Here is a 15,077-nt window from a genome sequence, read left to right on the forward strand (position 1 = left end):
CAACGGCCAGTTCTAAAATTGAGGGGCAACTTTAAATATTGAATTAATGTAGCTCCAAACTTTGTATTCTAATTTTCTTCAGTACAATTTCAGTCTCCCACCATTTTAGAGATTTAATTGTAACACAAAACACTTTTGCTGGCCTATGGTTTTTAGGTAAATGTGCCTACAAGTGTAGGCGGTGCTGTTGGGTAATTTGTGGTGCTGTTGTGTAATTATGTTATTGATAGATTGACCATTAGATCTAGCAACAGAATTATTATGTTCTGATTATTGGTATAATACACACTACTCCAACATGTGAAAGAAATGCAGTCTTTTGAACTGAATGTAAGTTGTGCTCTTTAGATATCCCTGTCTGCTTACTCCTGCAGATAGTAGAGATACTTATTAATTTATGTGACTTCAACTTGCTTTTCATTCTTGACTGTTACAGGAGTGTAGGCTGTACCGTGGTAGAAATGCTTACGGAGAAACCACCTTGGGCAGAGTTTGAAGCAATGGCCGCCATCTTTAAAATTGCCACACAGCCAACCAATCCCCAGCTGCCACCTCATGTCTCAGACCACGGTCGGGATTTTCTGAAGCGAATATTTATTGAGGCCAAATTGCGACCATCCGCAGATGAACTGCTAAGACACACGTTTGCACATTATCACTGATGGCCTGCTTCAACCCAGCTGTCACCTACTGCATTTATTTTCTGACTGCACTTTTTTTTTACACAAGGTTGAGAAAAGACAAGGGAGAAGTTGTTTCTCTTGATTCTTTATTTCATATAGATTGTTAATAATCTTTGCATATTTACACTGCAGATTTCGTTCCCCATTTAGGACTTAAGATCTTTTTGTTTTGGTAATGTACTGATGTGGTTCGCATAAAGCACTTTAGTACATATTCATTCCTTATTTAAGGGGGGAAAGGCAAGTTATTGGGACTGCCAGGAATTGTGTGTTAAGGTTTTTTTCCTAGCACTACTGATTAACTCAGGATGCAGGAAAAATATACATGTTGTTAGCAGATATAGAAAAGGAAAATGTGTCCAATTGTTCTTTGTAATATGTAGATAGATGCCCTGGGAGGTTTTGGTTGTGTTTCAGCTTTGACATGAGGCTCATCCACAGTATTGGAAACAGGTTTAAAAGCTGCAAACTCAAACTGCCGACCAAGGTGTATTCTGGAAAAGAAATCTGACTAGTGCATCGCCTGCAACCAAATGTATATTTATAATTTTAAAAGAATATACAGGAGGGTTCCCTAGCTGAAGTAGTTCAAGAGTCTTTTGAGTCAAGTAGTTCTGATGTGTGAATGTTCTAGACCAGGAATCGTAGATAAACAGATTACTGTAGATCCATAAAACTTTACAGTTGAAGAACAGGCTTCACATACCGTGCCACAAGTGAGTTTACTTAATCTGCTAAGAACCGCAATGAGTTGTGCTGGACGGGGCCTCTGGTGGCCAGGGTGAAGGCTAGTTTCTCTCTTGATAATTTTCTGTTCTGCATCCTTCATGCTGTCCCAACTGGTCTGTCTGTTGCATAAAATACTTAATGAGACCCAGTCTTCCTTCCTTCCTTTATTATCATGCTTACGATGAAATTTTAAAGTACTTGAATAGGTATCAGTGTCAAAATTAAGCCGTTACCATTTATGTTGATGCTAAGCAGAAGTCTTTGTCTAAGTACATTTGATTTAATAATCAAATAGTATTTGCAGAATTTGCATCATGGTGAGCCTGCAGAATTTGGCTTTCCGGGTTTTTATATGGAGTATAGATGATCCCTCCTCTTTTTAAGCAAAAAGAGAAAGCAAGCTGAGTAGAAATAGATATGGAGGTTTCCATGTGCATCGCAACAATATAATTAAGTTCCGGCACGCTGACCCTGATGGAGGCACAAAGAATGAGGTACCATTTTTACTGTCCTTTTTCTAAAGTACATTTTATACCTTATCTGACTGTTAGTAATTAAAATAATTTCAGATTTGACATTATTATCCCAAATGTGTACATTCATATTTGGACACCTGAATATAGTCTTGAAAAGAAACCCCTTTAGAATGCTTTAATACTTTCTGTCCCTTCAAGAAATTGGGAAAAGTTCCTGAAAGGAAATAATTCTAGTTTCCAGTGCCACAGTGTCTGTTTTCCAGAGGTGATGTTTCTTAATGCTGCTATTAAACGTTTCCTAGGAAAATTCAGTGCAGCCTGTATAAAAGCATCCTTGGCAAACCAAACATACTGCAGGTGTGCAGATATTACATGGACAGTGCATAGTCGGTGACACTATCTTCCATTAATAAGCTAAAAAAATGTCATAAGTCTCAACATCAATCAGATCTGGAACAGTGTAATGCTATGCATGTGATACGTTGCATGCATGTATATAACGCTCCCAATACTTTAGCCACAGGTTAGAAATAAGAGTTGCAAGCCCTAACTCCTGTTTACAGCTGTAAGTGGTTAAAGCCAACAAGGGAAATTTGCAGTTGGGAGCAGGGGCACAAGAGGCTTAGAGATAATATCTGATCCTTTAGCTATGGTTAAAGGATGCAGAGCACTATGAGAGCACTCAAAGTTTGGGAATTGAAAGTTGATTGAACAAAATTTACTCTAGGTCACACTAAGAGACTCTTGCAGTTTTCTATGAAATATAGTACCTAATGTAGAAACTATCATACTGAGTAGATTTCTAAGAATAATAATTTCTTTAGTTCTTAAAGAAGCAAATCCTTTTAATTGTGAATAAAAAAGAAATGGACAATTTTTGCTACCAAAAAAGAAAGAAGGAAGTATAATAGTCTGGGTGTGATTCCAGTGATTGACTTTCCTTCTATACCATAGGTATTGATCCCTCTCTGTGGCCCACTGTCTGTTGTCTTCTCCTACAGACGTGTGCTCATCTTTCTTATACACTCTTTTTCCATTCCTCGTAGGAAGATCCCTAAGGTTCAGATTTCTAAACTCCCATAAAACTGTAACTATGCAAATTGTGTAAAACATGCAAATCCAGTAAACATATACAAATGTGCATTGTTTGGTCCATTAATGGAATGTGGGATGAGGCTAAGATGGAAGTATTGACTCCCCAGTTTCCAAAGTGTACCAAACTATGTTGAGCATATTTGTCAAACGTCCTTGCTCTACTCTGTTGTCACTGTTTAGAATTGTTTAATATCTAGCAGACAATCATTGCAGCCTGTAAGTGACCTCTTATAAAGTGTTGCTGCACCAGCTAAAGACTTGTTGAACTGAAAATCTTCCTCCAGTGCAGTGATTTGAGGAGCATGTTTAATGAACCTTCCCCTCTACAGAAAACAGTAACTAGGGTTGCGATCCTGAGCACACTCACTGGAAAATAAGCACCATTAAACAAGACAATAGTTAATTTTGAGTAAATACGCATAGGACTGGGCCATTGGATTTGCCCCCTCCAATTTTCATCAAAATCTCACCTGATTTTATTCTGAGTGGTCATAGAATTGTAGAGTTGGAAGGGATTCCAAGGATCATCTTCTAGCCCAACCCTCTGCAATGCAGGAATCTCAACTAGATCATACATGACAGGTCGCCATCCAATCTCGGCTTAAAAACCTCCAAGGAAAGAGAGTCCACCGCCTCTTATGGAAGTCTGTTCCACTGTTGAACAGCTCTTACTGTCAGAAAGTTTTCCTGATGTTTAGTCAGAATCTTGTTTCTTGTAACTTGTAGCCTCTGGAGCAGAGAAAACAAGCTTGCTCTATCTTCATGTGACAGCCCTTTAGATAATTGAAAATGGCTATCGTATCTCCTCCTAGTTTTTAACAGCTGACAGAGGTTTCTAGCTTGGATGCCATTCAGTAGTGTACACTTTTTAACATGATTCTTTGAATATCTGTTTTGAGCTGCAGAATATAAATTTGGTGCTAAAGTCACTGGCTGCCTACCCTTGCTGTTTAGCTGTGTCAAGAACAGTGTCTCTTGGTGCTTTTTATTATTGGATTGCTAATCATTTGGGATTTGTCGTATCACCTCTTGCCTTTAGAAGTCTGAGATATGTGTAAGCCATGATTGAGGCGAGGATGGAAGAGTGAACTTTTTTTTAAAAGCACCTAGGAAAGTTACCAAGACTTAATCTTAAAATGTGAGGATGGAAAAATGTGCTAAAATCTAGAATTGAGGCTTGCTTTTAGGAGTCTGGATCTGCCTTAACCTGTTTATCTTTAGCTCAGCCACCTATACCATAGTTGCTGTCTTAGTGTCTGAGGCAGAGGAGTAGTAGTGATGGTTTCAGTTTTCTTTTCTTCCCCACTGTTCAGGGTGGGTAGCAGTATAATCTTAGGAGAGATCCTTGAGGAAGGAAATAAAGTCAGCTTTTTTTGGCTTCTTATTACACACCACTCGCTTGTGGAACCTGAAGGGAGAATGTGAATCTCTGAAACTCTAAATTTTGAGCAGTTAAAAGGGGCCTAAAAATGTTAACATTACTTTATAGTGTACAGGTATGATAGTACTCATTGATTATGTGAAGGGTAACAATGTTATTAGAGTATTAGTTGTGTAGGTACAATATAGAGCAAGTAGGACAATACCTCTTACCGGTCATTTAGGGGGAATATGCAAACGTTTAGAGTCGTTTCAGAGCTTCAGGCATTCAGAGTTCAAATAAAATCCAAACAGAATTTGCTTTGTAGTCAGGCTTTTTGGTTATTTAGCTGGGTGCAGTTCTCTAGGACAAAGCAAGTAGATGCTGCTAGCAGGCTACACAGACATGAGTTCTGCTTTTCTAGAGTTCTTTGCAACCTAAATCTTACAAGATGGTGGGGGGAGCCTTATGGGTTTTGGTTATATTGCTTACTATCTACATATTTTCCCACCCTTTTTTGTTCCTAAACAGAGCAGCTTACAGTAACCCAAAGTCAGTTTTAAAGCCACTTTATGATCTGAAGTAGCATGTTGTTTCATCCTCCCATTTCCTTTGTTCTAAAGAACCAGAGCCTTGACAGAGGGTTCAAATTGCATCTCTGTTTATTTTGGTCTCTGAATACCTGTGCTGAAGCATGCAGTTCAAAAGTTTGCGCTATTTTAACAAGGTTACTTCTGTTACCAAAAAGTATGAGAATGGACTTCAAAAAGAATGTATGAATTGCAGCATATGAATTTTAAACTCTTCTTGAATTGTTTTAAAAGGAACTATTTGAAGCTTGGCAGCATTCAGATTCTATATTAACCCACCAGCTTGCAGTGCACAGCTTGTTTCTCTCAGCTGCAGGTCCATTTCCTTATTGTGGCTAGACAAGGGTTTGGGGGAACCTAGCAGAATAAGGTGCCTGCTTTCTGTGCCTCCCCCCCCCCCCCCGAGTACTGCATTTTGTCTTGACAATGGCAATGTAAAAGCGCTGCAGAGAGATAAGTATCTCTGGAGATTTCAGAAATCTGAACTACTGTCTTTAAATTCATTTAGATGACATAAATACTATCACAAACACATGCTTATATAGGAGTCCCAGTGGTTCTTTAACATTGTTGCTAGTTATTATTAAAAACACTTGTGATTTGCCCCCTAAGTAGCACGGGGAGTGGATCAGAGGTGTCTGATTCTTAATCCTTAGCAATTTTGCACTTAATGTAGTGCAAGTTTTGGATATAAGCCCTTTGCCTCACATGAATTGGTCACTGAGGTCACCAAACCAAAAAATGCAGTGAGGAATTTTAGTGAATGGCAGCAGCTCTGATGTTAAGGAGCCCAAAAGTTACCATTTTGTTTACAATTAAGACTTTGCCAAATGGGACAGCAGAGTGTTTACATGATTACTTCGTGGGTTGCTGTCTAACTGACAAAACCACTTAGAGCCTTTTAACAACATCTACAAGAAGTGTACACTTTTATTTAGAAGAAAAGCACTGATCTCTCAATAAGTTGCATATATCCTCCCCCATGCACTGGGGTGCATAATGAATCCTAGTGACATTGTCAGTTCATTAAATCCCCCCTTTCTAGGTGTGTATTCTAAAATTCTTGTGTTCCTAGAATTCCAAAGATGCAGGGAGAATGAGGCTATGAAGCCAATAACTTTGCATACAACTGCTATCATGTATAGGCTATTTGCGGAGAAATTTTAAATCATGAATATTCTCCATGTTTCTTAAGGACAATTATGAGAAATTGGTCTGGGGACTGTGATCAAATGATCATTCTAGGGTGAAACTAGAAACAACAAAAAGCTGGTAAAAGAACCATCACAGCAAACTAAAGATTCATCTCTCCAAGCATAAGTTGCAGATCTGGCAGCAAAAATTGTCAGCCATGCTAGTTGGATTTTGTCACTGTTTTTAGCAGAATTTAGATGGCACATTTTAGCCAGTCAGAAATGAGCGTAATGCAATAATGCATTAGTGTCATAACTTCTTGTATTTGGTATATCTTGAAAGTTGTCATCTTTTGCAGAAGAATTCAATGAACAAAACATTGAAATGGAATCCAGCTATTGTCTGTAAATTTTTGATACCTAAAATAAGTTTTTGAAAATCAGGAAACAACCCTAACATGATTTGTTGAAGTTAAAAGAAAAATGAAGTTTCACCAAAATCATGTACAGTCTGTTGGAAGCAATTTGAATCTGCAGCATAAGCTTTAAGCTTTAGTCCTTACATTTCTAAAGCATTTTATTTTTTGTAGTTTGTTGCACTCATTTTTCAGATGCACACCCCACTGAGTGAAATGAAACCTATTTAGTTATACAAACAACAAAAATCAAGCAGAGTGCCTTTATCTGTATGCCTTAATTTTGTTTGTTTGTATATTAATTACAATAGTGGACAAGTGATGCAGGACCAGCAAAATCAGTCTTTGAAATGTAGAAAATGGCAAATTCCCAGTTGTTACAAGTTACTTGTTGGTCTGCAGAAATTTCAGATTTAACTACCTAGTTTCCACCACCCCCGCCAGCCAAGTTCTATACAAATACCCAGAATACAGCCAATGTTAAGCTTGTTGAACAAACACTTAACTCTCACCACTGGAAATCAATAGCACTTAATTTGGTTTGACAGTGTCCTTTATTCTTAAGCTAAGTGGGAAGTAGGAAGTTCTACCACCACATTGTTCTTGGGTTTTTTAAAAACCCAGGCTTTGACTCTTGCACTCTGTTCCAGAATGCATGGTTAATGCTGCAGCTGCCCTAAGGTTCAGTAGTTCAGTGAGCTGCTAACAGCTGCCCTATATAGTCTATGATGGTACTTATTCTGAAGGAAGGTGTTAAATCCCAGTCAGCATGGCCACTGGTTAGGGGATGATAGGACCTCTGGAAGATCACAGGTTCCCAGCCCTTGGCTTAAAGCATGTGACAGTATTGCTTTTGTATAGACAAATCAGATGCCATTTCAAGGAACACATTTTCTTTCTATTGATATATATAAATAGAAATATATATATAAATGAGACAAACCTTGTTCCTGCCATTGTCCAGATTTAATGCTGCATCAATGAGTCAGTTGCACTAGCAATCCTTTCAATCATCTCTGCAGCAGTGTCTGATGACTGCTGCAGGTATTTAAGAGAGCTGATCAGCATTCACAATATAGTTCCTTTTTTTCCTTTTTTAAAATATGTGATCTTTGGAATATATCACGCCTATGCGGGCTGGGGACAGACTTTATTTGTTTGAATGTAAGTCCTTGTGGTGGTCTTGAAGTTAGCAAAGGTACTACCACCAGCATACCAGTACTTAATTGCTGGTTGGTTCCTTTTATGTATTACTGGCATGTGTGCATTTGCAAATCACTGCAAACCAAAGCTTTTCTACCCCTGTACACAGCCCAAAGTGATATTTATCTAGCTTAGAGACTGTTAATTGTTGTCCAATTTTTAAGCTTTGCTGGACGTAACAACTTCCATGTGCCACCCAAGAGGCTGTGTGAGCAGAAATACTGTATTTTTAAGGGTGCCAATGAAACTGTGTGATGTAAGAGTTATGCTTAGTAGCCTCTGTGGAATTTCAAGGGCTCACTCCTGGGTTTTAAAGGTACATCAGTCCTTGGGGGGGGGGGGGACAGCAAAATGTGCAGGTCCTGATAACTAACTGCAGGGGCTAGTGAGTGCTTTATTGGGCATTGCCTGACTCGTGTTCAGTGTTGATGTAAAGACTTATCCCTGTTGACGTAGCAATGAGATACTAGTACAGCAGCAAAATTTGAAAAGTGATGCATACCTCAGGGAAAATCTTACATGTTTTAAATGAAAGGTGGAGGTGTATATAACAACTGATCCAAAATCCGACTTTATGCAGGAGCTAGGAGAAAGATCATTTGATATGGAAAATACTCTATTACACACTTACATAAATTCATCTGAAACTTTCAGAAATGAAAGCCATTGGAAGAAATGTTCCTACTTAAAAAAGAAATGTGTGTTTATGCATAATGTGTTGAAAACTGGAATTGGCTTTTACGTTGCAGTGCCACATATTTCATTTCTTCTCAGCACAAACATAATAATGCTAAATGTGTTAGATTCTACTTTGCAGATGGTGGAGGCACTCCATCAACCCATCCCTGGTTTAATCTCTTAATGGAAAAACATTCTTATGCTATCCATTGAACTGACCAGAATTGACCTTTAGGTGAAGTATAGAGCAAATACTCATGAAAACATGGAGGAATCTGTCACAAGAAAAAGTTACGCCTGAAATGGTGCAGCATTCACAAGGCAGTGACCACACTGACCTTCACACCCTATCCTGAAGATTGATATGGGAACTTCTCGGAAGAAGCTTGATAATGTGGACCTGCATCTTCTGATAGAATGGTTTGTCAAGCCTCAAGCCTGACTAGTCTTTTGTGTGCTGTGCTTTGCAATTGTACAGTTAAATTGTACAATTAAAGCAGAAGAAATGGAATCTAGAATGTGTACAATAGATGGACAACATCGGTGGGTATGGTGCATCAGTTATGGTAGGCTGCTTCAGTGCGGAAGAATATCTGTCAGTCGTGATTATTCATGTGGGCATAACCACTCTATTCTGGAGATTACAATTACAGAAAGAAACAGCAATATTGCAACTACCTCAAATACAAACTTTAAATACAGCAACGAGTTCATATGTAAAGACTGCCGTGCAAAAACCCCCTCTGTCCATGGAAGTTTGGTCGCTCACTGCAATGCTAGAAGAATTGATTGAAACTTAAGCAGTAAAATTAGGACACAGTTTGGCTTTGATGGAATGAATCTAGGAATTGTTCTTGTGTCCTCATTCCCAAGGATAAAGAAGTTCTCTTCTTCACAAGAGGCCAGCTTGCTAAAGAAAAATAAAAGTGATTGTGAAATCGCAGGCTGAAATTGGAGCTGGACCCAGATTCTTTGTCAAATTGTGCTCTTGAAATGTCAGCAATTCTTTTACATTGCTCTGCTTCGCAGAACATGTGGATGGCAGCTACGGATGCAGAAACCTCCACAGGGAGCAGCATATTTCCCAAGACACTACCTCCAGCCATTTTCATGTCAGATTTGTGAGGTCTACACACTAGATCTGAAAGTAGGGCTTGGAAACTTGAAAAGTTCATTCTTATGATAAGGCTTTTGATGATATCCTTAAATGTTGCTGGGTGTAAGTACAAGATGGTATCAAGGCTTGCATGCAGTACAGCTTGCCTATGCTATAAATGTGGCTTGGCACACATAGCATCATGCAGTGATTGCCAGGGCAACGGATGTGGGATCCAAAGGTGCCTTGCTTAAGCAAACAAAAAAAACTTCAATCTGCATCAAGCAGGGGAAGATCATATCCTGAACTATTCCCAATAACCCTGCCCCCCAAAACCAGAGTTGGTGTTTGGGGGGCCGCTGAGCACTGCGGCACAGAAAAGGGAGCAGATAATTCTTGCTCTGTGGTGGAAAACTGCTTGTAGTTCTCTGGATCAAAGCCATGGTTGGCTGATCTGATGAAACTTGACACCAGATCGTGCAGCATCATAAAGTATCACCAGTTTGTTAATTTTGTAGCGTGAATTTTATGGAGATTTCATAAATACTTTGAATGAAATATGTATTTCATGTCAAAATTTGCCCTTTGTTTAAACTATGATCACCACATATTAGCACTGGAGTTTTGGATAGATGATATATATATACCTTCACCTTTCATTTAAGTACTTCTGTACTCCCCCTCCACCACCCCTGGTCTAAACCACCAAAAGTTGTATTTCTGTGGCTTCAAAGTTTGCAGCTGAAGGGAACGAGGTGAGTCTTTAGGTCAGTATAATAGGCCAAAGTATTTCTTGTGCCATAGCAAACCAGAACATTGCAGAGTTTACGGGAGAAGTAGTCCATTTTATTCCAAATAATTCAGAACAAAACTTCTCCCTTGGCTATCTTGGTTCGGTGTAAGTCAGACATGCATCCAAGTGACCAGGACTTAAGATTTCTAAACTGCTGGTTACTGAGAAACTTAGCATCAAAAGCATTTTATTTATCTTGCATATGCCAACTTTTTCTGCATTTCTAAAATAAGAGTACTTGACAAAACTAATGCTATTGGAAGTAGTTGGAGTCAGGTGAAAGGGGTCTTGTATAGGAAGAAGGGTTATTTTAATATACATATTTTTTAATGGATTTGACCTCTCTCCTTAATAAGAAAGGAATAACTACAAAAGGTTACTAAAATTCTCTCTGGCTATTTGACTGTAATGCATTCAAACCCTGTTGGTAAAGGATGTCTCCCTCCTGAGACCCCTCCTATGCTGTCAGACACTGAACAAACTCACAGACTAGTTTAATATCAGAGGTTGAACTACTCACAAACTCTGTTTTTAAAAAGGATTGCCCCAGTATTGAATACCACCATACACCACACACACCATGGGCACATAAACATGACCTAAAATAAAAGGTTTGTGCTTTCTTTTTGGAACAGGGTATGTAATCTGTCTAAATTTCACGTGGCTTGCTATTTGTTAGTATCACAATTTTAAAGCTTGATAATGTTTGTCCAAAAGTGGAAACTTGATTAATTGCAACCCAAACGTGCTCAGCCTGCCATCTGTACCTTGCACCATTTTCTTAAGAAAATGTCACTGTAAGTTATGGGGAAGAGATGTTGGTTAAAGCAGACTTTTGCTTTTAAAAAAGCTAATAATAATGATGATGATAATAATAATAATAATAATGCTGATGTATATCTACCCTTTGGATCTAATGTACATTTTTTTATGCAGCTGTCAAATTCTCTATTTAATCCCTTGGTTTCTCTGTAAATGTTTTTACTCTGTTTGAATGCTGGGCACAGTTTGTAACGTATGTACACAACGGTGTTTTTTTCTATCAATGTTGACTCTTTTGCACATTTTTTGAAATTGTTTAATTTGTACACTGTTTTAATACTCTGACCAACTGTTATGGAGTGTATGCGGATTATGTATGTGTGCAATGTACTACTGTTTTGAATGAGGATTTTTAGATTCCGTATAAATGCGTGTCCACTTCTGGCTTTACCTTGGTTGAGGAACTCAGGACATTAGCTTTGCTTACTAGTTCCCCCACAATAGTCCAAATCCAGCAACTTGGTTGTACCTGCAGAGCTTTGACACAGATACTGAACTCTGTGTGAATAGGGACTTCCCAGTTCACTCCATGCTATTTGGGGCTCCTGCCAGTTGACCAGTCAAATATGGTCAAGTTGACCACCATCTAACATCATGAATTCAATGTAACAGTTAACTTGGTTCTGTTTTGTAGCTAGTGCATTTCTGAATCCTTGCCCATTATTTGGCTGGAATGCTAGCCAGATTCCAAATGCTTTTTCACTGATGTGCAGAGTGCACACACCCAGCTTCTCAGAAGCATGGCGTGAACAGGAACAGGGAAGCCACTGCTTAATAGAGCTTCAAATATGTGTCAGATCCTCTGCGGAGTTTGGATTGTGGTAAATGTGTCTAAGAACTTTCCAAATATAGGGTACATAAAAATGCCTTCTATGTACTGTCTGTCCTGTTTCCCACAGACCTATTCCAGTTTCATTTCTACATGTTTTTTAAAAAATTGTTTTTTAAAGGTACTGCATTTAGTTAGATGAATATATAAAAGCTTTGAGAGATAATTTACTAGATAAATATATTTTCAGCTGGCTGATGTTCAGAAAATATTTTATTTTTTGTTTTTAACCATTCAAAATGTATTTGTATTTCCAAAATTAGACATGAATTGTATATTAAAACACTCTGGCTGGATAATGGTATGGTTTGTCTTGTAAGGTTTCTCTCTCTCTTTTTTTTAAGAGCTAAAAATGTTTCTGTGATACAGAGAATAATAATACTGTTCTGAAAAGCTGAAGGCAATCTTTCAATTTAGAGCTGCTTGAGAAAATTGAGACACAAAACCAATCTTAGAAAAGTCAGATGTTTTTATTGCCTGTTCTTTTTTGTTACATTGAATGTAATGTTTCCCTCTTGATCTTAAAGCTTTCCTTATTTTCTGGTACTGGGAAAAAATAAAGCATGTTGAAGGTACTAGCAGAATACCAATTTGCCAGCCTAGTTCATGGCTTGAAATATTATTTGTATGATTCTTAAGACTTGCCAACAAAAAATTCTCATGTTGGGTAAATAGCACACTGGTGGATATCAAAAACCAACAGTTAGGAAAAGCGGTATTCTCTCTTTCTCTCTTTCTTTTTTTAAAGAGCCTACTAATAGCCTGGTATGGTGTGGTATGTTCCATTGTTCATGCACATTTTGACCTTGTCATAGTCTCAAAAGTGTGCTTGTACAAAATGTATAAAAGCATTTTGATTTTTTTAAAACAACAACAACTATGTATTTACCTGTCATTTTTTTGCTGGTAAATGGCTTTTATTTTATTTGGGTTTTTTATCGATTATAAAAAGAAGCCATGTTTATATTCTGTGTTTGACCAAATTACTTCTGTTTTATGAAATTTGTATATTGGTGGTACACATCTTCGTGTAGGATGATTGTGCATGAGGACCTGCAAGAATTAATACAATGAAAGATTGGAGGTTGTTTTTTTTTCTTCCAAGTTAATTCTGGAAAGGTTATGGTGCAAAGGTTTACTGGATGTAACCTTATGAGCTTATGGAATGACTATAGAGAATGGCACTTCTAAGTGTTAATAAAACAAATATTTATTTCCACTTTGTTTTTTGTCTTTTCTAAGTGCATTAATACTTGGCATTTACATAATGCTTCGGAGTGATACCCAACAAGTCATGCTTGGAGTAGACCCAGTGGAATTTAATGGACAATTCAGTTTCAGTTTCAGTTGATTTCAGATTTCAGTTGAGCTATGACATAGCTGGAAATTATCCTTAATGTACTGACAGGGTTTCATGTACAGCACCTCAGTAATTATTACAACACTGCAGAGTAGGTTGGTGAAATCCAGTGCATGCTTTACCTAGAAGTAAACCACTCTGTGTCCTCTGGGGCTTACTCCTTAATGTGTTTAGCACTGCAGCTTCATTATTGTATCTACTATACAGCACTATACAACTTGCAGGTAGTGTTGGGTATTCATATATAATTTCTATATTGCTTTTCCCACCCAAGTGTTCATAGTACTAAAAAGCCACCTAACTGATTATTGATTGGTAAAATTGGTATACCTCTCAATATAAAAAGAAATCTATACATTTACATGAAATATAATTAAGGGGGTAGGGGGAAGGTGAATATAAAATCATATAAAAATACAAGAGCATCAAATAAATTTTTAGAAGCCAAAACTGAGTACTGTAGAACTATATCATAGTTATAACTTGAGTAGTACACAAGAAAGAAAAAGTTTAAGAATTAGAAATGAGCGAAAGCTTGGGTAAGCATGTCCTTGGTAACAGTTGTTTAAAGCTGGTTACTGTCTCAACCTTTTGAGCCACCCAGGAGAGGGCATTCCAAATGGAGGGTGCCACCACCAATAAATCCTCCTCCTAGTCTTAAGTTTACTTACAGAAACATGAAGAATGTAACAATGACGCAGAACGTCTATTACGCTTTGTGTACTTCTTACGCAGGGCAAAACATTTTAAACAATCTAAAGCAGACAAATGTTTATACAAATAAAACCAATGTTTTAGACTTATTACCTATAGTCAAATAGCTCAGGCCAATGGCACCACTGTATATTATTAACATGCACAGGCCTATAAATGTGGACACACACTCCAGCCCCCATGCAGCTTACATAGGGTCTGAACATGCATCTTCATGCATGTGATTACATTGCTTTGAAGTCTTGCAGCTAAACTATGTAAGCCGCCTCAACTGAGAACTGTTTGGTGGAAAAGATGGTATGAAACCCAAGTTCACCAACTTGGATGGATTTAAAGGTGGATTGGACAAACTCGTGGAAGTGAAGGCTTATGTTGAACCTCTGTATGCCAGTTGCTGGGAATCGAACGGGGGGCGGGGGCGGAGAGGGTTGTTTTACTCAGGTCCCGTTGGCGGACTTCCCAAAGGCATCCAGGCAGCTATTGTGAGAGCAGGATGCTGCACTAGATCCAGCAAGGCTCATGCACTCAGTGCCTGCATGCCTGAATTTAACAAGTCACATTTGGTGTTTTTGTTTGTTTGTTTGTTTTGTTTTCGGCTAATTGTCCCTGCACTTAATTCCTTCCTGGGCCCTTTCTTTATGAGAGCCATACACACATGGCAGGTAACTGATCGAGTGGACTATCCAAGGCCGGATTTAGGTTTGATGAGGCCCTAAGCTACTGAAGGTAATGGGGCCCTTTATATGTCCAGCTGTCCTTTGTCAACAACAAATTGTCCGTGTTTTTTGTGTTGAATATACGCTACATGGTAATTTATGGACCTAATAAGGTATCTAAAGCCATTTGCACATGCAGAATGTGTTGTCGTTTAGTTGTGTCCGACTCTTCGTGACCCCATGGACCAGAGCACGCCAGGCACTTCTGTCTTCCACTGCCTCCTGCAGTTTAGTCAAACTTATATGAATGTAGAATGTAGGCACCCTATATACAGAAATGAGCAAACCAGTGATATTTTAGGGAGCAGGCTAGCAGGCAGGGCCCATTACTTGCATCATAGGAGCCTACACAACATAAAACACTGTTGCTGTATGTAGGTTTTA

General features: G+C 38.3%; 1 protein-coding gene across 3 annotated transcripts in view; it reads left to right on the forward strand.

Moving 5' to 3' along the window:
- Positions 1-13,122, forward strand: part of MAP3K2 (mitogen-activated protein kinase kinase kinase 2) — a 42,116-nt gene extending 28,994 nt beyond the window's left edge. For 2 of the 3 annotated variants that reach the window (XM_083743000.1, XM_083742999.1), the window contains exon 17: positions 437-13,122. In XM_083743000.1, coding sequence (XP_083599126.1) covers positions 437-662 — 226 coding nt within the window. In that variant the 3' untranslated portion in view covers positions 663-13,122. The remainder of the gene's footprint in view (positions 1-436) is intronic. The other variant, XR_014565302.1, reaches the window with a different exon arrangement.
- Positions 13,123-15,077: the final 1,955 nt, after the last annotated feature.

Source organism: Podarcis gaigeae (assembly GCF_964106915.1).
Source record: "Podarcis gaigeae genome assembly, chromosome: 1".
Taxonomy (NCBI): domain Eukaryota; kingdom Metazoa; phylum Chordata; class Lepidosauria; order Squamata; family Lacertidae; genus Podarcis; species Podarcis gaigeae.